The sequence below is a fragment of the Micropterus dolomieu genome, linkage group LG02, assembly GCF_021292245.1.
Source record: "Micropterus dolomieu isolate WLL.071019.BEF.003 ecotype Adirondacks linkage group LG02, ASM2129224v1, whole genome shotgun sequence".
NCBI classification, from domain to species: domain Eukaryota; kingdom Metazoa; phylum Chordata; class Actinopteri; order Centrarchiformes; family Centrarchidae; genus Micropterus; species Micropterus dolomieu.
This window is the reverse complement of record NC_060151.1, coordinates 5,977,416-6,001,165: the sequence shown is the minus strand read 5'-3', so window position 1 is coordinate 6,001,165 and position 23,750 is coordinate 5,977,416. Positions and strand designations below refer to the sequence as shown.

At 40.0% G+C, this 23,750-nt stretch overlaps 1 protein-coding gene across 7 annotated transcripts; it reads left to right on the top strand.

Moving 5' to 3' along the window:
- Positions 1–3,591: 3,591 nt before the first annotated feature.
- Positions 3,592–11,790, top strand: LOC123984521. 7 transcript variants are annotated; one of them, XM_046071480.1, is made up of 10 exons: positions 3,592–6,783; positions 7,462–7,597; positions 7,685–7,906; positions 8,053–8,172; positions 8,257–8,304; positions 8,374–8,455; positions 9,113–9,181; positions 9,259–9,346; positions 9,427–9,489; positions 10,233–11,790. In XM_046071480.1, the coding sequence occupies exons 9-10, from the start codon at positions 9,461–9,463 to the stop codon at positions 11,227–11,229; spliced, it is 1,026 nt and encodes a 341-aa protein (XP_045927436.1). In that variant the 5' UTR covers positions 3,592–6,783; positions 7,462–7,597; positions 7,685–7,906; positions 8,053–8,172; positions 8,257–8,304; positions 8,374–8,455; positions 9,113–9,181; positions 9,259–9,346; positions 9,427–9,460; the 3' UTR covers positions 11,230–11,790. The 7 variants fall into 7 exon arrangements, with proteins under 7 accessions (XP_045927436.1, XP_045927442.1, XP_045927410.1 ...); XM_046071486.1 differs by lacking the exon at positions 9,259–9,346; XM_046071454.1 differs by lacking the exon at positions 9,259–9,346 and having other exon boundaries at positions 9,113–9,192.
- Positions 11,791–23,750: the final 11,960 nt, after the last annotated feature.

Genomic DNA, 23,750 nt, shown 5'->3' with positions numbered 1-23,750 from the left:
CAGCTCTCCTCTCTACCAGCAGCAGCAGAGGGAGGAGGAAGACAAGAGGTACTGAGTTGTTCATACTTTCTAAACTTCACTCAGTATGTTGATGTCAGGTCAGGAATATGATTTATTTTACTGACATTTCAGATTTGTTTCCAGTGAGATATTATTGACTTTGCTGTTGTAAATCCTGTTGCTGCTCTAGAAACAACATTTAGTTAATAAAAATGTTGCATTTTTTTTTTAAATAATAGCCTATATTCAATTATTTAGTAATAAATAGGACTGATAAAAGCTTTGATAAAGAACTGAACCGGCCCATCTCTGTGTCCTGGTTTTAAAATCCGGCCCAATTGAATTTGTAATTGAATAGCCCTGGTCTACAGTAATCATAGTAATATATCTTCCTTGCAACGGAATGTATATTGTAGACAATGTTTTGTCCTTGTAATCCATGTTTCCATTGCATGGATAGTCTTTGGATATTGCTGGAAATTGTTCTCAGTCCCCCTCCTTAAGAGGTAGATTATTATCATAACAATTTAATAATGCATTTCCTTTTAACAGAACGTTTCATACACAAAAAGCGTTAACAGTAGCCTACTGGTCCTACCTGGACACGCAGTCTGCCAAAATATGTATTCCACTCCATAATGCGAAGATGATGGCCTACTATCAAGTATTTTGTTTTGTGTATATTTCACATCATGACTAATAACAGGGGTGAATATGGTGGTGTTTCTTGTTTACTAGCAAACGTTATAGTGGGATACAAACTACAAACTGGGATACTGAGAATATCTAGTACACTAGAGTTTAAACTGTTCATTAAGCCTTTGAATTATGCTTTAAAAAAGTGGAAAAAAAAATCAGCCATTTCAAAAAGTGGCGGGGACAAGTCCCCAGCGTAAATGAAACTTAAGTTTGATTCCATCACCTGGGGATTTGAACCCTGCACCTTCAGATCTCCACTTACTGACTGACCTACTGGTGAGAGGATGTTTCCACACACCTTGTCACAAATTGAGGTAGTGACGTCACATGTGCCAGACTTAGATAGTTTTTTCTGTTTAAACTTAAAACCCTTACAACAGTCAAGATGTTGGTGAGAAAATTCACACATCATTCTGCTGGTTTTGGGTGTATTTTCAATTATTTTGGTGGCATTTGATCCAAAACTGAGCAGAAAAGAAAATTTGCATAATGTACAAGTTAAAACGGGTGATTTTGTTAGATTTTTTGAAGTTAGGAATGAGAAATGTCTAGAAATTTAAATTTCTTGTAAAAGCTACATCCACTTTGAGCAGTCATTACTAAATTTTATGCATGAACTAAGTAGTGACCCAAGATCGTACAAACCGAATTTTGTACGAATCCATGCAGCGAATTACAAGGTATAAACTTTTTGCAAGTGTAGCGCCCACTAGTGGAAGAATATCCCAGGACTGCTCAGCGAACCCTGGACCATCAAACCAATAATAACTAATTAAGGAATTGAGCAATGGACCAGAGTAAGTTACATTTCAGACATTAGAATTTCCTGGCATGAGTGCTTTTGACCTTTTTTATAGCCAAAACTAAAATTATATTTTTAGTGCATTCCACAATGGTGAGGATTTAGCAAAATAACATTTATGTATTTGTTATGATGATGATATTGTTGTATAAGAAACTGAATGGGCAATGCTTGTTCTCCAGGATTCCTGGATATACAGTATCTGAAGGAGAAGAAATCTTTTTTTAAATTATTTGAAGCTCAGCCAATCATGCAAAGATTTCCATATGTTTTGGGTCATGTCACAAAATAGGTGCTCTGTTGTTTCTAACTTTACTTGCTTGTACTGATTGTGCATCTACATATGAATCTTAAGAACATCAGTAATAAAACTAACTAACTAATCCGTTTTATTATTTTATCCATGGATGGTTGCCTACCCAGCCCTGCACAGGCCCCTGTACCTGTCACTGTTTTTGGTTCCGTTGTGCTTCTCCTTGTCCTCCTGTTGCTTCTCTTCCTCGTCCTTCTTCTGTAGCTGTCCCCGTGCATCAACAAGGCACAAGGCCTAAAGTTATGCATAACTAGTTCCGTGTCTGGGCCGGGCCGATGTGACGCGTCCTTGTTCAGAATGGTAGGTGAAACCAATGTGAAACGCACACATTGAGAGGCGAAATTAAATAAATACATAAATGAACAAATAAATAATCTCATAGCGGCTGGTGCTGAAATAGATCTATCATGACAGCAACAGTTACTCATATAATATAAGGGGCCTGTACCTGCCACCGTCTAATACAGTCTGCAACATGCATTTTACTGACAATGCATCGGCGGAGGCAATGGTATCAGAAGTCTTTACATACAGTTCAATAGAGTAATAGACCCCCTTTAGTAAATTTATCCATCTGTAAGTTCAAGGAGAACGTTAGTTTTTCTATTATATATATCCTTTACAATTCTATATGCATCATTCAGGATGTTAATTCGGTCTGTGTTACATTCTTGCACTGATTTACGTTACTGTTAAAGTAGGATCTAATCTGAAGATATCTAAAGATGTCTTGTTTTTCTAGGTAATATTCATCTTTCGTTTTTTGGAATTTATCTAAACCCCCCCTATCACAAATGACACAGTATGTCGTAATGCCTCTTGAGGACCTGTGTTTATATCGGCCATCCATCAGGGAGGGTTTGAAATCTTTATCATTTGCCATACCCATCGTAATATTTTTATTTGATTTTCCAATCTTAATTTGCGGCATTCATCAAACTAGATGTTTAAGGGCGTTTTTTGCAACATGTATAGACTTTGGTCTCCATGCAAGGTTTGGAGGGATATGTCCCAGAAGAATTTCCATTTACCATTGTAATGTGGGTCACACCAATAAATTAAGGATCTCAGTTGTGCTGATTTAGAGTAATTCTCCATATTTGGTAGAGCAAATCCCCCTTCTTTTTTGAGAGGGATCCAACTGCAGACCTCCACTGTCAGGCCACCTCCACTGTCAGGCCGGTCAGGACAGGAAATGTCACAGGACACCCTTTCCGCTTCTCTTCCACCTATGGTCATTATGTTTGCAGCACGGCGAGCGCAACCTGATGTCACTTCGCAAAGATTTGCTTTATTCCAAAAAGTTCATCATTAAATTTGCTTCCGGTATCAATATATAAATACACAAGAAAAGATATGTTAGAATTTATTTTATTCGACAGGTAGGCTGTGTAGTCTATACAAACAATTTGACTATGAACTGACTCTGAATGACTCTGAGTATGCACCGCATGCATGCATATGTGTGTTTGGGGTGATATTTACATGTCAGTTTCAATGAGAATAAATAAGTATAGGTACAGTACATTAAATGTTGCAGTGATGTAAATATTTGAGATGAATTGTCTTAAGATCTTGTCTGTGATGATTACTACACGATCTTGGGTCAGTTCTGGTCTGTGTTTTAATGTTTGTTCCTGTTTTAGTTTGATATTGTCTGTGCTTGGTGTCCGTGTCTAGCTTTGCTTCCTGTCTGCCCTGATTACCCTAATGTGCCACACCTGTTGTTAATCACCCTGCCTGCCTGTGTGGGGTGTGTGTAAGTATATAAAATCCTCATTTCAACTCTCTGTCATGTCATTATTGTTTGTGAAGAGTTTGTCACTATACAGTACTCTGCTGGATATGTGGATCTGCCTTCGGTTTGGATTGATGTTTCACATTGTGGATTTTGTCTTTGTTTGGACATTCCCTGAGCTGACTGCTCTCTTCATATATGTTGCCGTTAGGGGCTATAATCGACAAGCACAACCTGTCATTTCATTGTTATGCAGATGACCTGCAAATTTATCTGCCTATGAAACCTAATGACAGTGTTGCACTAAACTGCGTGCTTAATGGCATTAATGATAAATTGTGGCTCTCTCGGAACTTAATCTGAATGAAGACAAAACTGAGTGTATTATCTTCAGTACAAAATTCATGTCAAACAATCCCGCTTTAAGTCTGGGAGCTCTGACTTCATGCGCCAAGCAAACTGTCAAAAATCTGGGTGTGACATTCAATTGTAGCATGAAATTTGACAAACAGATAAGCAATGTTGTCAAAACGAGCTTTTTCCAACTTCGTCTCCTGGCTAGTAAGTAAAGCCTTTTCTTAACAGGCACGATCTAGAAAAGGCTATTCATGCCTTTATTAGTTCAAAGCTACATTATTGCAACACTCTTTATGTTGGTCTAAGTCAAACATCCATCTCACGTCTTCAACTTGTGCAAAATGCTGCTGCTCGCTTTTTAACAAATACATCTAGAAGTGCACACATCACTCCCATTCTTTTTACACTACATCGGTGTCACCGGTACCAAAACCAATCACCATAAAGAGGTGATGAAGATTATGTAGACTAAGGATCCTAATTATTAACAAAGGTTAAAAGAGAGATGAATATCTCTCCCATGATTCATAGTGAAAAACAGTGCACTTGACCGACTTGAAACTGACGATACTGAGATGACAGAGCCTCACTGACTGAAAAGGCTCTCCACAGTCCGCCGTACTCGGGGACTACAAAGACCTGACCTTTGACCTGTGTTCTCACTTAGGTGGTTGACCAGAAGACAGGTACCTGACCTGTTCTGACACTACATCTTGGAGGGAAACCAGATGCCTGGTGCTTTTCTGTCCTGTTGCTTATTGTTTTTGTTGTTTATTTTATACTGAACTGGATATTTGTGTGTCTGCACCCATTTGCTGCCCTTTAATGACAAAATGCACGCTAACAGATTCCCACAGGAGAAGCCAGAACGGATGCTGGCAGCTCATTCTATGTTGTTGAATGTTACTGTTTAACCCTTTCAAAACATGGTCCAGACAGTTGCTCATGTGTGTCCCAAGGGACCACGTGGGCAAAAGGGGGGAGGTCGACTAAGGACTGAATTAACTGATCTAAGAGATTACAATGACATTTGTGAATAACAGTGTTAATGTTTTTAAGTGTTTTCCTTTAATTGATATTGCCTACAGTGCGGATGGATGATTAACAAGGGTTAACACCTTAAAGTATGAGGTTGAATCTGCTTCGATGCTAGACTTGCAGCTGTTAGACTAGCAGATGTTCAGGGACAGAAATGAAAGGTAAACTGTCTGTGTTATTGGACACGATGTTATTGGTCACTCTGAACTCCAAGATTAAGACTCAGTCAGAGAGGGTGAGACCGGTTTAGAACATGCTACTGTCTAGACAGAGCTCTCTCAGAGAGATTGTGGAGCAAAAGAATCTGTCTTTCCTACAGATCCAGACATGATCTTATGGTGGATTGAACTAACACCATGTGAATAAATGAAATGCTGTCTTATAATTTTTGGCATGTTAAGTAAATTGGTTAAAGTTTTCCATAAACAGGAGGCCAGAGCGGTTTTCGGGGGCCTTTCCAAGTGTTTTTAACCACAGAAACCGCAGTGAAAGTCATGGGACAGGATACCTGGGTCCACGCCAGCCACTGTAAGTCTATCCCAGAGCCCTGCGACGATGTCGCGCCTCCATCCTCTCCCAACCAGCTCGAGCTCAGCAGACCAGAGGTGCTAAGGACAGCACTCCAGAAGTAACAACAAGTCACTATATTCTCGGTATTTTGAATTGACCGTACATATAGCCATAGGTCATAACATTCACTGTGGACTTGAGTGAGGGAGAGGGAAGAAGAAAGAAGCAGGTAGCCAAACACTACACTACACGTACTTGAACTACAGAGTGACCAAAGAGGAATCGATGATGGACTCCGGCTCCACATGGCCGTGGCACCTTTTCCCGTTGCCTGGATGGGAGTCGTTCATCTCAGGGGTTCAATGTTGTTTTTGACTGGTATTTCTGTGATTATGGTTTCCTATTCTGTACACATCTGACAAACATCCACCTGCATCCCACTTGATCACACTGATACTGCATAGTCTCAATAGATCAAAGCGCGCAGTAGCACCACTGAGCTTCCCACCGGAGGGGAACGCCTGGTGATAGAGTGCTGAATAGTTCTGTGCGCGCCAATGTAAATTCTAGTTGCTATGCATGCATGACCGGGAAGCTACGCTTTAGGCAGTTGCCTCTGCCTTACACAGCCTGCGCGGAACGCTCACATGTAGTTTCCAAATTTAAACCTTTCCCACTCTCCGACGCCTGCCAGACCCCGGCGGAGGTGAGACTCATTCCAAGGTTGACACGGCTGGTCAGTCGGTGGGGCATTTTCCTGGTGTGGGCTCACACACCTGGGACCGCACAGTAGACAACAACACAGACTGCCACACTGCATACAAGCCTAGCGCTGACATGCTATGCATCCCTGACCTGTACTGGTCCTGTGGGAGTGGCCGGCTGTACCGAACTCAACGCCGGAAGGATGGAGAGGTACATGCGCGAGAGTAGTATTGGCATTGGATGTCCTTATCATGCCATACGAAGCCTCACAGCCTCACAGGCAGAAATGCTCCAGCCCAGACTTTTTCTCCATTGATCCTAATGTGTTGACAGAGGCCATCGCGGTGCCCTGAGGGGTCCCACATGAGTTTAAAGAAAGAAATCAAATCGCGACCGTGTTTGAATCAAGTCTGTTGATGTGGGTGTACAATTAACAAAAAGATGGAGAATGGTGGATACTTTCATTACAATCAACCGTCAAAGCTTGTGACTGTTAAATATTGAGATATTAACACGTGATTGTCCGAAAGACTAATTGAATTCATTTTAAGGAATTAATCCACAAATAAAGACCAAACTCTTTATTGTCAATTTCTTTCCGGTGACAGGACCATTAGATTGGTGAGTAATGCGCACACTTGGAAAAGCTTTTATCTGATGGAACCAGGCAACAGTTTTTCAAAACAAAGGTCTCAGACACAAAAGTAGTCCTGCAAAGAAATATTCACACTTGTAGCTTTCGTAGATGTCCCTGTTTTATCCCACAGGTTAATCTAGGAGACATTATAGATACCACGCTATAGGTCAGTTATGAATATGTGATACATGATATTTCATAGCCGAGGTTCTCATCCAGGATGAGTACAAATACAAATATGTTTGATCCCCTGCTTGTTATTGACATTGGATGTCCATATATGGCCAGAGGGAGGATTGTTATGGCAGAAAATTGTGTCATCTTACATTTAATCTTTTATTTATGTTCTTTTACTATTATTATTATGTACTGTGTTTTTATCCTTAATCTTTCCTCTCCTATACTCCTTATTATGTCTGTCCACATTTACTAGGGTTTAGGTCAGAGCTGGGAGATTGTTTTGGTGTTTTCCTCTCTTGTTGTTCCTCTCCTGGAATGTTCATTCAAGGCTGAGAGAGGATCTCTGTTCCCCAAAACATAGAAACCTAAACAGTGTAAATGATAATGCATCCCTTTGCTCGGGGCCAGACTTGTTTTGTTAAATACATTCTTCAAAGACAACGGTTGGTTGTTACTCAATTCTTTGCTCAACCCCTCACCAGGAATATAATTTCCACGACATAGTACATCGCAGAAACATCAACACAGCAAAGCTGTTGGAACAGCAGCTACAGAGAGGGCATGAGTCACATTGTCCGCAGGACATCACTCTGAACAAGTTTGGACAAGCAGTAATTGGTATATATGAAACCAAGTAAATATCTTTGTTGTAGTAGTTATTAGAAATGTTAAACTTGTGTTAAATTATGATTTCTTAACCCCTAGGATCCCTGCCACCCGAAAAGGCTGTACAGCATCAGCCCTCACCAGTCGGCACTCCACTGCAGCAACATGGGCTTCACACTGAAGCACACAAAGTTTTTTCAAATGTCAAACATACAACCTGTTTTGCCAATGTTGTTGCTGACTGTAGTTGTTCTTTATAGATCTGTAGGACCATGCAGAGCTTCATGGACACTGCAAACTCATCCTGGCGAAGAGCAGCTGGTATGTAGCTCTAACATGGTGTGGTTTATGCTTCTCGGCTGGAAATCCAGCTACCCATGATTTTTGTATGGAAAATATTATGCTTCATCTTAAATGGTTCATGTGAAATAACTTTTTTTCATCTTTTAATCTTTTACAATCATCAGCTCAACTACATCTTGGATATTGAGCAGCCAGAAACAGAGTTAACTATCAAACCACAAATGAGTTGTTTGATACGTGCTGACTCTTCCAGCCTTGGCTTGAATAATAAAATGGAATCAACTGTGAGTGAAAAGTTTCTCATTAGTTGTAATTATGTATGTAGTTAAGACAGTAAATGGTAGGTTGTGTTTTTTTTTTTTTTGCAGGTTGGAAACGCATGTTTCGAGCTTATCGAACGAATTGCTCAATCAAAGGTATACAATTTCTTAAGTTTCTCTTTCAATTTTTTGGTGCTTGGGCTGACATTTGCAATATATTCCTAGGGGAAGACCATCTTTGTGGCCGATTTGTATGTTGTCCCAACATGGAGGCACCCAACTGCATGCAACTCACTCCGCTCTACCTGTAAATATGCCCTACCCCACTGAGTTCTGTTAACATTATATTTTCTTTAATGTATTTGAACACATTTCTCTTGAAATTTTCTTCCTATTAGAATGATGCTTGCAACAGAGATGCCATTGTTATTCCTGTGTGGAAACCGGGTTGTTGTGTGTTGCCGTATATAATCCTCTAACACAATGTTGAGTTAATCATGTCATTGACTGAAATTCTAGGTATGAAGCCAAAAAGGGGAGAGATATTATTTTTGGATTCCAAATGTGCACATGCACAATTTGGATTTGGTGATCAGGAAATGAGAGAACTGTAAAGGTCACTAACAATTTCATTGGTGTTCAATTTCCAATGTGTTCGGAAAGCCTTGTTTTCGTCAGATCACGTTCTGATCTGTTGACCAGCATTTTTATGGTGCAATCTAAATATAACTGCAGTTTTGTGCAGGGAGTTTTGGATAGCAGTTTTATTTTAAAATGTAGCAGTTTAACGTGATGACATAACAATAATTGAAGGCAGAAATTCAGTTCATAAACTTGCACCACAAAGAGCCTGCTAAAATGTGAATGCATGAAAATGTTTGTTCATGACTAGCTTGCATGGTGTGCATTGTGCATGACAAAGGACCAAATAGAAATATTTAGTTCTTAATGCTTCTGTCTGTAGAATTTTAGAAGCCTTTCACAGTCAATAAATCCTGGACCATGGAAAGAGATAACTGGTTTGGAAATAGAGGTACAGATACAGTAGGTATAATTTATATTTAAATGTACTGTAAAACTTTAACTAACAAAACCTTTCTGACATGCTAGGGTTTTCAAAGACAACCATACGGGAATCTTGTTCAGGACACACATGATCTGAATTTCTCTGTTTTGAAGATATTACATTAATACTTTTGTAAGTTCACCTGCTTTTACAAAAATCTTTAAGTCTATTAATGACAACTAATTCAAATAATTTTTCTTCCCATTTTTCAGATGGACATTCCAGCTTTGCAAAAATGATGGTGTTATGCTGATGGAAAATTTGGACCTTGGCAGGTGAGACCACAACATTTTCAATATATTAACACAGCACTGTCAATATATTATTAATACAGCACTGAGGTCAGACTTTTTAAAGGCAATACTTTTAGCTTGAGTTGTATTTTTCTTTTACTACTTTTACACGTGTACTTTCCACCACTAGATCTTTATAATTAGGTTTTCTTTGGCCCATGTTACTACATATGTTCTCCCTCTGTATTAGTAATTTGAACAATCTGTGTCTTGAAAATTTCTGTTTAGACTTTAGCTTGTTAATACAGGGTCCTTAAATGTAAAAATACTTATAATTGAATGTTAAAATACTAAAACAATGTTCTCAAATTCGGCCGATTAAAGAATGCTGTCCCTGTAGCAATGACAGACCTTTATTATTTAATATCACACCTTTTTTTTAGGTTGTCTTTAATTTAAACACGCAATGTGCTTACATTACGCAAAATGAATACGCTACAGCCAACAGCCAAATTGAACAATTTTGAGCTGGCTAACATTATGTCATGCCAGTGTGGATTAATCAACTGGACCTGAAGTCATGCATGTATTCCAGTATTATTTTTTTCCCCCCTTTTTATTAAAGAAAAAAAAGCAGCAGCAGACAAAGCAAGTTGATGTCTTAGTTGGCCATCATGGGGCTACAACACTGGAAGCGGTAGTCTTGTTTTCTAATGATACTGATGATGCAGGAATTTTGCTATAAGAGTATAGACCTTTGAATGGCTGCTGCTACATGTCCTCAGACCCCAGGTTCACCATGCACAAGATCCACTGCAGTTTGGAAACCAGGAGAAGGTGGGTGTGGAGTATGCCATCCTCTATCTGCTCCACAGGGCCTACTCACATCTGGACAAGGCGAGCGGCGCTGTGAGAATGACGTTTTTTGATTTCTCCAGCGTCTTCGACACCATCCGGCCACTCCTAAGAGAAAAGCTGACAGAGATGAGGGTGGACCCACGCTTGGTGACATGGATTACGGACTACCTCACAGAGAGACCACAGTACGTCAGACTGAAGGGCCACACGTCAGACACTGTGGTCAGCAGCATTGGAGCACCACAGGGGACCGTGCTCTCTCCCGTCCTCTTCACCTTGTACACATCTGACTTCCAGTATAACACCGGGCTCTGCCACATACAGAAATACTCAGACGATACTGTGATAGTTAGCTGCATCAAGGATGGACAGGAGGAGGAGTACAGGAGCCTGGTAGTGGACTTTGTGAGGTGGTGCAGGACCAACCGTCTGCAGACCAAGGATATGGTGGTGGACTTCAGAAGGAAGAAACCACATCTCCAACCTTTGTCTGTGGAGGCCAGTGTCCTCTTTTATGCTGTAGTTTGCTGGGGAAGAAGCAGCAAGAAGAGAGACGCCGGTCGACTGGACAGACTGGTGAGGAGAGCTGGCTCAGTGGTGGGCTCAGAGCTGGACTCTCTGGTGACAGTGGCAGAAAGAAGGACCCTGGACAAACTGCTGTCCACACTGGACAACGCCCACCACCCTCTGCACAACACCTTCATCGGACAGAGGAGTGTTCAGTGGCAGACTGCTGTCCCTGCCCGGCTCCACCAACAGACTTATAAACTCTTTCGTCCCCCCCATCAGACAGTACAACAGCTCCCAGTCATGGTAGGGAGGACAATAGACAAAAGAACAATTTCTACCTCAATCAGCACTCCATTTTGCACTGTTTACTGTTTTTGCACTGTTTTACTGTGTTATAAGTTATTTTCATTTTAATTCTATTTTAATATAGGTTTAATGTATGTTTAATGTATGTATGTTTCGTATGCTGCTGGATACTTGAATTTCCCTCAGGATAAATAAAGTATATATCTATCTATCTATCCTGTTTTATAGTATACAGTTGTTGGGGTCACGTAGGTTTGGTTATTGGCTGAATATCAGAGATATTCTAGAAATATTAATAAAATTATTAATATCAAAATGTATTAATTGTCATTAATAAATATGGGGCACCACCCTGGAATCAGGGACCAACAACCAAATATTAAATCAGTCTGAAAAGGATTTATTCACCTATAAATTGTCAATAATCAAACTTGTGTAATTCTAGGGGGGTGAGTGTAACAGAGTCAAATATGTAACATTATAATTACACAATATTCTATGTAAATAGTGATCACCTGACAAGTAAGTTATCCTGTGTTAGAGGTAAGCTGCTTAATAACCACAGAAAGTTGTGTGTTTTAGCCTACTAGCTTAAACTTGTGTAATATGCTAATATATTCCTTGTCATTTAACTTGTGTAGGGGCTGAAGTTGTAACATAACAACTGACCAAAGGATTTTGCATTTACATCTGTTATCAGAGAGAGAATAAACGGAGATCAACTCCAAAGATATCCTGGTCTGTGCCTCCACTTCAAAACACAACGCACGCAAAACTAGAAACAACCGGGTGGGAAACTCTCCAGAACTGCTGCTCAGAATAAGTTAAATCAACTTTGAGTATGTTGAGCCTGATTGAAGGGCGTGCATGGGGAAGGAAAAAAAAGCCATCATCAGTGGAGCTCCGAAACTGTGATTCACCATTGCAACGGGTAAATAAAGGCAGAGCCTCCATTTTAATCGGGTGGAGCTAGAAATATGAATGCAAGCTAACGCAGACCCTGATAGACTCTAAAACACAAGGGTGGAAGAAGAATCAATGCATTTTCAGTGTTTTCAGTGCAACTGTCCACAGTTATTCCTAAATACAGACATAGATTTTATATTCTGGGCTGAGGACAAATCCATGATGTGCGAAGATCTGTCCATACATCGATGACAGATTGATCATAAAAGCAGTCATGTTCAAGATCATGTTTGGGTAAAAAACCAATAGTCTATTTTACAGTTTTTAAAGATGTAAATGCGTTCAGATATGTGCTTTGATATCTACAGAACGAATGAGGAAATGAAACGGTGTGTCAGACAGAGGAGGAACCCAAGGAGGTTAGGTTCACAGCATCAGTTGCCGGAGTTACTGATCTAGGGATTGTCTGATCTCGCTTTCTGAAACAGAAAACCCAGAGTTTCCCTCATCTCAGGCTTAACATACTTTCTGAAACTTTCTGAATACTTTCTGATGGCATGCTGGTTGCTGGGATGCACAAAAGCTTCTTGGCAACTCTGGCAAGATGAGGCAGCTCTGATGCATGGCCCCTCCACCATACCAATGGATCCTCTTCGGCTTGAATGGATGGCAGAGGCAGGTACACCCTGATCTCTTCTTTCACTCTATTTTCTGGGTTGGTCGGGAACAGATCCTCTTCCCCTCTCTGCTGCCTTGTTGAGGTGATCTTTCTCAGCAGCCCAGCCAGGCCTTTCCCCTCTGTGGTGGTGTTGGTGGTAGATTTGTGGTGCTGTCACCACATCATGTCACCACAAGAGTCTTCTGTGGCATGTTGATGACAGGTTGCTTTTCTCTGAGTTCTCTCTTTCACTTCCAGCTCCGTGGAAAAACCTTGTACCAGATGGCGGCAGGCTTTGACTGCTGTGTCAACTCTGAATTTTCAGAGCTATTGAGATGGCAAGGTTCAAATTATGGCCAAAGCATCCAAACCTCATGTCAGGGAAGTTTTCAAAAGCCTTCATCATGTTTGTTGCGTTGTCTGTGGTTATGCAGACCAAGTCTTTCTTGTTGATCTCCCACTCTTCCAGCATATTCTCAAAAAACTCTCTTATGTTATGAGCAGAGTGATCTTCTGGGAAGAACTGTGTTTCCAGGCAGTTTGATAGTTTGACAGTTGCCAGTCTGGGGTAAGGTAATGGACAGTGAAGCTGATGTAAGGACCACCATCACAATCAGTGGTCCATAGATCAGTAGTTGCAGCAAACCATGTGGCTTGAGCCAGACTTTTTCCAACATCTGCTTTAACCTTATTGTACAGTTTTGGAATTTCAGTCTTGGAAAAGAATGTCCGTGATGGCACTTTGTAGTGAGGCACAGCAACGTCTTCAGGAAGCCAGGCCTCTCAACGATTTGAAATGGCATCATGTCCTTTTGCAATGTGATATGAAATAGTTGCAGTGAGGTCTTGAGCATTTTTTGATTGGGGTGCAAAAGCAGACTGTCTTTTAAATACATGTTCAATTCTTGTCTGCGTCACTAGAGATGAGGGCAAGGAACCAGAAGCACTAGTGGGTTGAACTGCAGCACTCTGTATACAAGGGAATAACAAATGTCAGTTGTTGTTATTATTATCATTAATATTATTAGTAGGCATTTATTTAACATTATACAACGCAAGGTTATGTATGTATATAACAATATGGCAACAAATAGAATAAAATAAATAAAACAATACACATATATATATTTATTTACCCCACAGCCAGACCTTTAATTTTCTTTTGGGTGGCCTGGAAATCATATCCACATGCCTCCCAAAATCCAACCCCCTGTCCTTGTCCTGGGAAGTGGAAACAAATGTTGTCTGGCCATTGGGGCTCTGGTGAAGCAATGATACACCGTGTACCAATCAATAAATGCATGTGCACATTTGTATCCATTAAAAACAGTTTGCCAGTTGTCAAGCAGATTTTTCAAGTGAACTAGTAATGGTATCATCTCAGAACAAAGTTTCACGCTATACTGTAATGAGAAGGAAAGATTATACTTCTATATTAACACAGACAAGTCAACTACTGAATGTCTGTATGTTTAGTTAGTTTTATTAAATTACAGTATACAAAAAAACCCATTCCTGTTAACTTTAGCTCAAGCTACAGTATATTCTTTGATGCAACACTTCCCAGTTTGTATTTTGTATCCCACTATAACTTTTGTTAGGAAACAACAAACTTCTCCATATTCACCCCTGTTATTAGTCATGATGTGAAGTATACACAAAATTAAATACTTGATACTAGGCCATCATGCAATGCATTATTAAATTGTTATGATAATAATTTACCCTTTAAGGAGGAGGACTCCCTAATTTTCAATTTCCAGCAATATCCAAAGGCTATCCATGCAATGGAAACATGGATTACAAGGACAAAATATTGTCTACAATGCTGCATACAGTTTAATTTCATCGCAAGGAAGATATATTACTATGATCAATGCAGACCAGGGCTATTCAATTACAGATTCGATTGGGCCAGATTTCAAAACCAGGACACAGAGATGGGCCGGACATTTTCTCACGAGTTGGGATCATTAGGATTTATTGACACACTTGTATTGGTAATCCTGATTGGTTTTTTATTAACTAAATGTTGTTTCTAGAGCAGCAACATGATTTACAACAGCAAAGTCACTAATAGCTCACTGGAAACAAATGTAACATGTCAGTAAAATAAAATCCTATTCCTGAGATCAACATACTGAGTGAAGTTTAGAAAGAATGAACAACTCACACCCTCCAGTCCTCCTCCCTCTGCTGGTGGTAGAGAGGAGGGCTGGTCTATTTCCACCAACTGAGTTTATAATGTGTCATATTTTAATGTAAGTGGTAAACTAAGCTGAACAGTCACTAAAGACAGAGAGCTTTCACTTTAGCTTGTTTGTAAAAATAAGCTATTATCTGAACTAGCGCTGTGCTTGTGTAAAACCAAAACACAGCTGCAGTAGATGAGAGACTGAGCAGATTAAAACATCGTGTTTTGCATGTTTATGCTTATTAAATGGTGTGTTGGTAAAGAATTGAGTCTTTATTGCACCACATACATACACTAACCAGCGTAGTTGTCGTCAATGTCCGCTGATCAGCTGGCTGACTTTGATCCGTGTGTGCGCTTATCTACCATGATGATAAGGAAATGATATAGCTCACTCTTTAGGGACTTCCATTCTCTATACATGTAGTTTAGTTTGTTGTTATATCTATTAGATTATGTGCTGGGTCACATGGTGGTTGCTTGGGCAATGAGGCTGCTGTATATATTTTCGTTCAGCGGGGGGGGCCATAAGGGGGTCCAAGGTCTGTGTTACAGGGGCACTGGCCCCTGTTGCCCCCCCCCAAAACCGCCACAGACCCAAACTGGAACCTGGTTCCACAGGAGAGGAGCTTGATAGCTGAACGCTCTGGCTCCTAGTCTACTTTTGGAGACTCTAGGAACCACAAGTAACCCTGCATTCTGGGAGCGCAGTGCTCTGGTGGGGTAGTAAGGTACTATGAGCTCTTTAAGATAAGATGGTGCCTGACCATTAAGAGCTTTGTAGGTGAGAAGAATGACAGCAATATTGTCAGAGATTCCCTGCTTACTCACGTTATTGCAACCACCTCCTACTGCATCTTCTGCTATCTGTGACGTAGTAACCAGGAACTAAGCTTCTAACCACAGGTCAGGAGCTGTAGTTCGAACTATGCAACTTAACAACAGTGGGTGCGAACGTTAGAACGTCAGCACGTCAGAACTATGGTTTTGGGGAACACCTGTGTCGCTTATCGATGGTTCGTACCGTGTAAGTTACCAACTTAGTTACCTCCATAGTTCGAACTATGGTTTTGGGAAACAGTTGCGTCGCAACTGCATAATTCCAACCAAGGAAGTTGCTACCGTAGTTAGCAACAATGCTTTTGGGATACCCACCCCTGATCAACTCCAAAATTTCACTGTGCAAGTGTCAGTAATTGACAATTTTTGACAAATTTCAAGTTTTTACTTGATGGCGTATACATGGCATGGCAATGAACTTCAATGCTTCGCCATGAAACAAGAAATTGTTACTTCACTGTACTTTAACTTGTTTGATAAGGGTCTCGCCCTGAACACATCTATAGGCCACAATTCACTCACACTCATTGTGCCACCTCCTGGTAACAGGAAGTACCCCTTTAACGCAACAGCTCCTGTGCCATGTGTGACTTAGATGAACAAAATTCCTGTGGCACATGTATCATCCCAAGACACACAAAAAGCCGCTTGGAACTATACCTTAAACCCGAAAGGAAGTCAGCCATTTTGAATTTAATGCTCATTTTTGCCTACTTGCATGTTCTTTACTTTAATGAACTCCTTCTAGAAAATAAATCCCATCAACTTCAAATTTTCACTGTGCAGTCTAAACCCATTGACCATTAAAAGTTGTGTCATGAAACAAGTTGTTCAGTGTACATGCTCATCTGTACAAAACTGTCGATGTTTAAGCTCTGTCTTACAGTCATAATGGAACATAACATGCAATTAGCGGGTGTTCTCCAGTGCCAGGGGGGACTAAGAATGATGTTTAACTCCTTTGTGAGGCGTCCAAAGCACATGATAATCCAGAGCAGCGCCGACGACCTCTGGGAACTACACCACAGCAGCAACAGGTCCCACCATGTTTCATGGTGCAAGGAACCATCAGATGCTACTTGCAGCTTTCATTAAATTTGTGTTTCTGCAGTTACCACATAAAAGGCTCGGGTCCAAATTATTTTATCACTTTAATCTCTTAAGTCATCTGTATCTGGCCTTCTCCTCTGAAAACGTCAAATGTTGCATTTTCGCGACCCAATTATTTGCGCTTTTGGCTATGTTTAAGATGGATTTATGGAAAATTATGTAGCAACATTCTTGGTAAAGTGCAAGTCTAAACAAAGGGAATCTGTCTCATTCAATACCCCTTTCACTGATGTCAATTATGATGGTGAAGTTGACAAAGAGAGGTTTAACAGTAATACTGGCAGTAATTGTCAAACTGCATTCCATGCACATGATTAAATCGAAGCGTTGTAGATTGCCTCAGGTCATTGCATGATGGACCTTTTTAGCAGTCAACATCTAGAGGTTTGGTATTATTCTCATTTCTAGGGACGTCAGTAGAATTGAAAGACGGGGGGGCTTAGCCCCCAGGGTATGCGTAACTTGCACTTGCAAAATCTTTGCACTCAAATCTTGTGTTATTGTATTACAACCACACTTATGTCAACAATCAGTGAAGAAGCCAAGATGTTAACGGGAAAAAACCACAGACATGTTCTCTTCTTATATTTCTCCTTTGTTGAACAAAAGTTACTGTAATGTTAGCTTTCAAAGCTGCATGGGGGAATTCACTTGGGCCAGACTGAGTTCCTCTGTAAGCTGTGACTTAAATGGTATCCATTGTGTGATGAAGGAATTCCGTATCTAATTCCTCTCTCTTAGATAAGTTGCAGGTCAAAGAATGCTATTTAATTGCACTAATTGCTGTCACTGCACTGTAGATTGGTTCCATCAGAGTGTGATTTTGCTCTGTGGTTTGGCTTACATGCAAGCATACAGTAAATACTTTATTATGTAAGCTGTTGATAAGGATCCCATTTAAAGTGAGTACTGTCTGAATTTAATAATCTGATGGTAGAAGGAATAAAACATTTGGAGTAATGATTACTATATGTAAGTATGTATGATTGCTTTTATTTTAATATATTTTCCTGTGTGTATATCTGTGGGTATACGCTCATATATAGCCTAGCCTACATTCAGGCAACATCTACATATTTATTTAATGTATTACAGTCATGTAATGGAAAAGTCAATGAATGCAGAAAGTTAAGTTGGTCAGAATGTAGCAAATATAACTAATACCATGAAATAATGTAGTTTAGGCTTTGCCTTGGTGCCTAGACCTGCCAACAAGTGCCTGTTTTTAGATTAAAACAAAACACCACACCTGTCCTAAGACCTGTAGACCACTGCTGACCTGTTAGCCACTGCTGACCATTGATCTCCAGACTACTACTGACGTCTAGACCACTACTGACCTCAGAATCAGCTGCCCTGCCAGTCTCCTCCTTCTCTCTCTCCTAAAATATCCCCTTTCCTTTACCTCAAGTAAACATAGCTTAAGTTCAGCATGTCATGTTTCACTCTGTATCACTCACTATGCTGAATCAATCTTCCTTCACCATGTCTCTGTGTGGCTGTGTGTGTGTCTCAAATTCTCAAAAACACAACATGTGAAACATTCAGAAACAGAAAAACATCTCTACAGTAACAGCAGACACCACAGCTAGCCATGCAAATAACACGAAGCAACACCACACAAATTACTTTTGTTAAATGCAAACATGCAGGACAACAATAAACAGTACACATAAATAAAATACATCAATCATCATGCTGGTTTTACCAAGCTGGCCACCTGGCAACAGGGCATACCAAGTGGTGGAGGAGCTTTTCTCTTAAACACCAGACAGATGTCACTGCATTGCATTAAATTTTCCCAACTAAGGACTTCATATTTGCCAAACTACTGTAACGTTAGTTGATGACAGCTACGCTTGTTACTGTAAGTACGTGCAATAAAACCTTCGCAAGTAAAAAGACATTACTTTATCAATACACCTGACTGTAAAGTAATGTTAAACATGTAGAAAAGGTTAATTTTATCATCTCTGTCCTCAGTATCTCATCCTGTATGTTTTCCGATAGTTGTGCTTTAGCCGAAAGCTGTCTGTCTGGAGCACAGACTGGTCTGTAGTCTTAAAAACTCAGCTGCTGGCTGAGACAAACCAGCTGCTCCCTCCTTCTACCTGGTAACGTTACCTGCAGCCAGCGAGAGAGGAGGAGGGACTGATACAGACTGATGTTATTCTTTCTAAACGTCACTCACTACTTGTGATGTCAGATAAAGTTTTTGAGTAACTTTGCTGTTGTCTAGAAACAACATTTAGCTGTATTTAAAATATTAAATTAAAAACAACCAGGCAGTTAATATGTACACTTCAATATATGTTTATTTATCGCAAGTGATATGTCATGTCAATATATAACGTTATCGCACATTGAATATTTTCCTCATACCCTGCAGGCCTACCTCATTCCTGTTGGGTATGGTCTTACCAAATAACTATCACTAAATAATAGTAAGGTATGGATAGTGGTATCTATAAAGAATCGGATCATTAAGCAGTCTCAATAAGGGTATCAATATCAATCAAAATTAACGATCCCCATCCCTAGTGGTAAGTATTGGGTTTTCTGTCTAACACTAACTGTCTGCTTGTACAAAGAAAGAATGGGCTTCAGTGTTGGACATCTTGCTCGAGTCCAACTTGTCATACAATATGTTAAGTGGGGGATGATCATTGCATTCATATATATTTTTGCTGATCTAGTTGTTAGGCAGTTTCTTATATAACTAAAATTTGCCAGACTGTATTTAGTTATTTGCATTACTTTCTTCTAATTATCTATTGACCCCCCCTGCTCTTTCTACCTATCTCTGAGATGTCTCTTGTTTTTCTATAACTCACTCTGCATGGAGTGTTTTGTCAGAGTGATTGTTATTTTGGATGCTTTAACTGTGCACTCCCCCTCATGCGTCTGGGCACATGGAGAGCTGTTTTCTCTACTGGGCTTTCTGTTGTACAGTGTGTAACCATTGTCTTCGCTTGCACGAGGGGGCCAGTTTTGCATCAAATATATGCATATAGTACCTATTTAAAAATGAAATGTTGTTTGCTTGGCAGTGCAGTTAGGGGTGCAATTTGAGCAAGGATTTATTTGAACAAGGATTAAACTAGGGATGCACCAAAATGAAAATTCTTGGCCGAAGCCGAATATAATGAAAACGTCACATGTGTATCCTTGCGCTAAATTCATCAAGTCATCAAGACTTCATGGCCTCTCTTCAGGTAGGACTCTCATACTGCAACACTTGTCTTTGTAAAGAGAGAAATTGACACAATAAAGTCGCTAACCTGCCTGTCAGCTCGCTCTGGTCCGTTTCAGTGTACTTACCATAAAGGCTTGAATACGTGTGCACTCCAAATGTAGGTGAAGTAAGCTTAATCGCCTTCTCACAAACGTGACAGAAACTAAAATTATATTATTTTTACTTGCTGTAATAGCCAATGAATGCCGAAATGCAATAAGAATTTAATTTTCTCTGGTTTATAGTAGAACATATGGGTTTTGAAGTCTGAAATAAATTCTATATAAAGTCTTTTAACCAGAATGTTAAATTGAAATTGTTGCTTTTATCCAGCTGGTAGAGCAGCAGGTCATTGTCCCCTTTCATTATTTTTATTTTCCATAGCATTAGAAGGCTTGGCACAGAAAATAAGACAGTTGCAGGTAATAAATCCCATTATGGTGGACTATACACCACATTTACACCAAGGTTAGAATTATTAAATTTTATGCTTCACTCTCTTGAAAGCAGGTTTTTACGAAAAAGCATAATAGGGTTTCTCCACAAAACCCACATAGGTATAAAAGGCAAATTAATTGAGTTTGGGAGTGGGGATGAGCTCAAAATTAGATGTTGAAGATGTTGTAACTTAGCGTGTAGACATGCAGTGGTGCTTCACGCTATGGGATTACAAACCAAGGGGTATTCATCAGGATCACAACAGAGCCTTCTTACTGAGGAATTTATAGTTCTGCCCCCCCCCCCAAAAAAAAGACAAACAAAAGCCCTATTTTGTCACATGTGAAAGTACAAAATACATCAACATTAACCACTTTGTAATGTGCAGATGGCATGTTATTTGGGGTGGTATTAGAGGTGGCAGCAGTCAAATGCCTCGAGCAAGTCCAGAGCTGGTTTCTGTCCTAATGTAAATGCTAGAGTCACTGGGGTACACAATGGCCATGGGAAATAAATGATGAAAATTCAAAACATTAACGTGTCAAATAAGCTTTTGTACTACTTGATGGGGAACAAATGGTTGGTTAGCTGCCAGTCACATGCCTTGAGCAAGTGGAGGCCAGAGCTGGCATCTGTCATACACAAATGCAAGAGGTACTGTACAGTGGTCATGGGAAATAAATGATAAAAAAAATAAAATGTACACTGAAAGATCTACTCAGTAAAAATGAGGCAGATTACAAGCAATGGTATTAATTAAATGGCACCCTTAATAATTATCCATTTAATGAGCAGATTCGAATAGAAAACAGTACAGAATTAATTATAACCTAAAGAAAAATTCCAAGTTGATTAAAAAAGGTAAACTCCCTACTGTGTAAATAGTACTAATAAAAATGTATTTAATTCTATATATCAAGATATATAAGAAGAATATATCAAGAATAGACTAGAAGAATGTATTAAACATTGGACATAGTGTCCGTGACGTCACCCGTTGATTTCTGAAGAGCCGTTTTGAAGCTCTTTTTTGGCCGAGTTGGCCGTTGCCATCTTGGCAGTGCGTCACCGCGCATCACTCCTGGATAACCAAAAATGGGTACATAGGCGGGTCGTGGGTGGAGCCGAGGTGACTGGTTGCTGAAACCACGCCCAGCTAGAAGGACGTGACCGAGTTAGCTCAGGCTAAGGAGCTAATACTATATGCTACTCTGCATTAGCATAAGTAGCTTTTACCCAGGGTTTACCAAGTATCTCTGTTAATTAGCTTATACTATGCAAGGTTTAAAAGGTTTCAACGTTTTTTAATATCTAAATGTGGGAATTTGACGCACTACATTATGTGGAGACTAACGTTAACAGTTTATGTTACCATGGATTAGCATTTATTGTGATGGCTACTTGACATTTGACAGGTGAACATTGTCCGTCTTCAAAGGACAACACAAAAACATGTTGACTATTGTTACTGACTGTCATCTATATATCCAGGTGTTGCTCCCTTTCTCCATTTTCTCTCAAATATGTGACATAATAGTCACCACAGTGAGGCATCTTTTATAGTTAATTATTTACATTCCTGCAACATCCATTACTCATTTATTTTCTTTCCGTAGTCACAGTGTGGATCAGATGTCCCACCTGTTGCCAGAGAGCTGCAGAGACCTGGAACGCATCCTCAGTGTGCAGGACATCTGTATCTGATGGCATGGACTGATGTGGAAAGGCCTTCTCCCCTTCTGTTCACTTTTACGTTCAGTTTTAAATATTGTCCACATGTGTTTTTATGCACATTGAAAATATATAAAGTATGGTTCACATTGTAATAAATTATCTCTCTATATATATATTTGCACTAATTTTGTCTTTACTGCTGACTGAAAATGTCACATTTCAGATTATGTCCTTCAATTCCAAGGACAAGTTAAAAGGTCTTGTTATGTATCAGCATTAGTAGTAAAAAGAAATACGTTTTCCAGCAGAAGCTTAGCTTCGATTCTGGAAGCTGCCGTTTTATTGCCAATTAGTGATCAGCTGATTGTCTCAGGAATGTAACAAAACCAAAACAGAGCTCTGTAGAGAGTTTAGCTACATAAAACTAATCCAACAACATGTTTTTTCTACCGGGGCTGTAAAGGTTTAGCTGTCTGATCTGAGCTTCCAGCTGTAAGCTACTGTTTTATTACGAATTAGTGATCATCTGATTGTCTCACGAACGTAACCGACAGAGCCAAAACAGAGCGCTGGAGAGAGAGTAACTGCAAATTAATCCAACAACATATTTTACACCACAAGCCAAAGCCAGCACTGGAGAATAAACCAATCCAACTAACCTTACATGATTTTTCTACCAGAGCAGTAAAAGATTCATGATTGTCCTAAAATAAAAGGCTATGCTGCTGTAAACTACATCTCCTACAATTCATGTCGATTTTGTGACCTGAGAAGTGACAGCATCCCGCCACTAGATTGTAATGTTTCCACACCCACTACGGTAGTTTTCCGACAAGTGGAGATGAGAAAGTGTATACAAACAATCCCTAAATGTCCAGGACGAGAAAAATTGATGCAGAAGGAAAGCAATTTCATGAATGGTGGGAAAGTGAATACATGGTTGTGCTTCAAGGAGAAAACCCTGTAGGCTAGGCCTATATCTTTTGTGTTATGAGGCAGTATCAGTGCTTAAGGATCACACTACACAGCTTGCCGTCTTGTGTCGTTGTGGCGTTCACACTACGTGACTGATCGGTGACAGGGGGTCACAGACTACACGAGCTGACAACAACTCTGTCACCCGACGCTGGTCTCCAAACCACATTATGTCAAGAAAATACATGTGAAATGTGAAACGGGAAATGACGCCTACAGACAAAACAGCTGTAGTTTGTTATTATAAAGATAACAATTACAAAGACAAAGAATATGGGTGAAAGAATGGATTAGCACACGCAGGTAGCATGGATTGTCTGAGCTACAGAGCAAAAAGTATCTGCCTGCTCTGCCAGCTGCCTGCTCTCATTGGCTGGATGTGGATGTCGAGTCGGCCGACTTCTGCAGATGTTTGGCATGCTAGATATCTGGCTGGCGTCAGTGATGTGTCAGAAATGGATGTATGCCCTCTGCAAGGCTGTGTGCAGCTGGACTATTTGTTTTATCAAATGCCACTGATCTGTCCCTCATGTTATTAGCAGCTCACAATTATTTGTTTTACCATTGTTCTGCACCTCTGGACTGTGAAAAAGTGAAAA

What these genes read in the sequence shown, in the direction of transcription:
- LOC123984521 (XM_046071446.1), top strand. Translation starts at nt 8,268, where the DNA reads ATGTTTCGAGCTTATCGAACGAATTGCTCAATCAAAGGTATACAATTT. An exon ending in CAACTCACTCCGCTCTACCT is followed by an intron (nt 8,456 to 9,426) that starts GTAAATATGCCC and finishes CCCATTTTTCAG; the next exon opens with ATGGACATTCCAGCTTTGCA. An exon ending in GAAAATTTGGACCTTGGCAG is followed by an intron (nt 9,490 to 10,232) that starts GTGAGACCACAA and finishes ACATGTCCTCAG; the next exon opens with ACCCCAGGTTCACCATGCAC.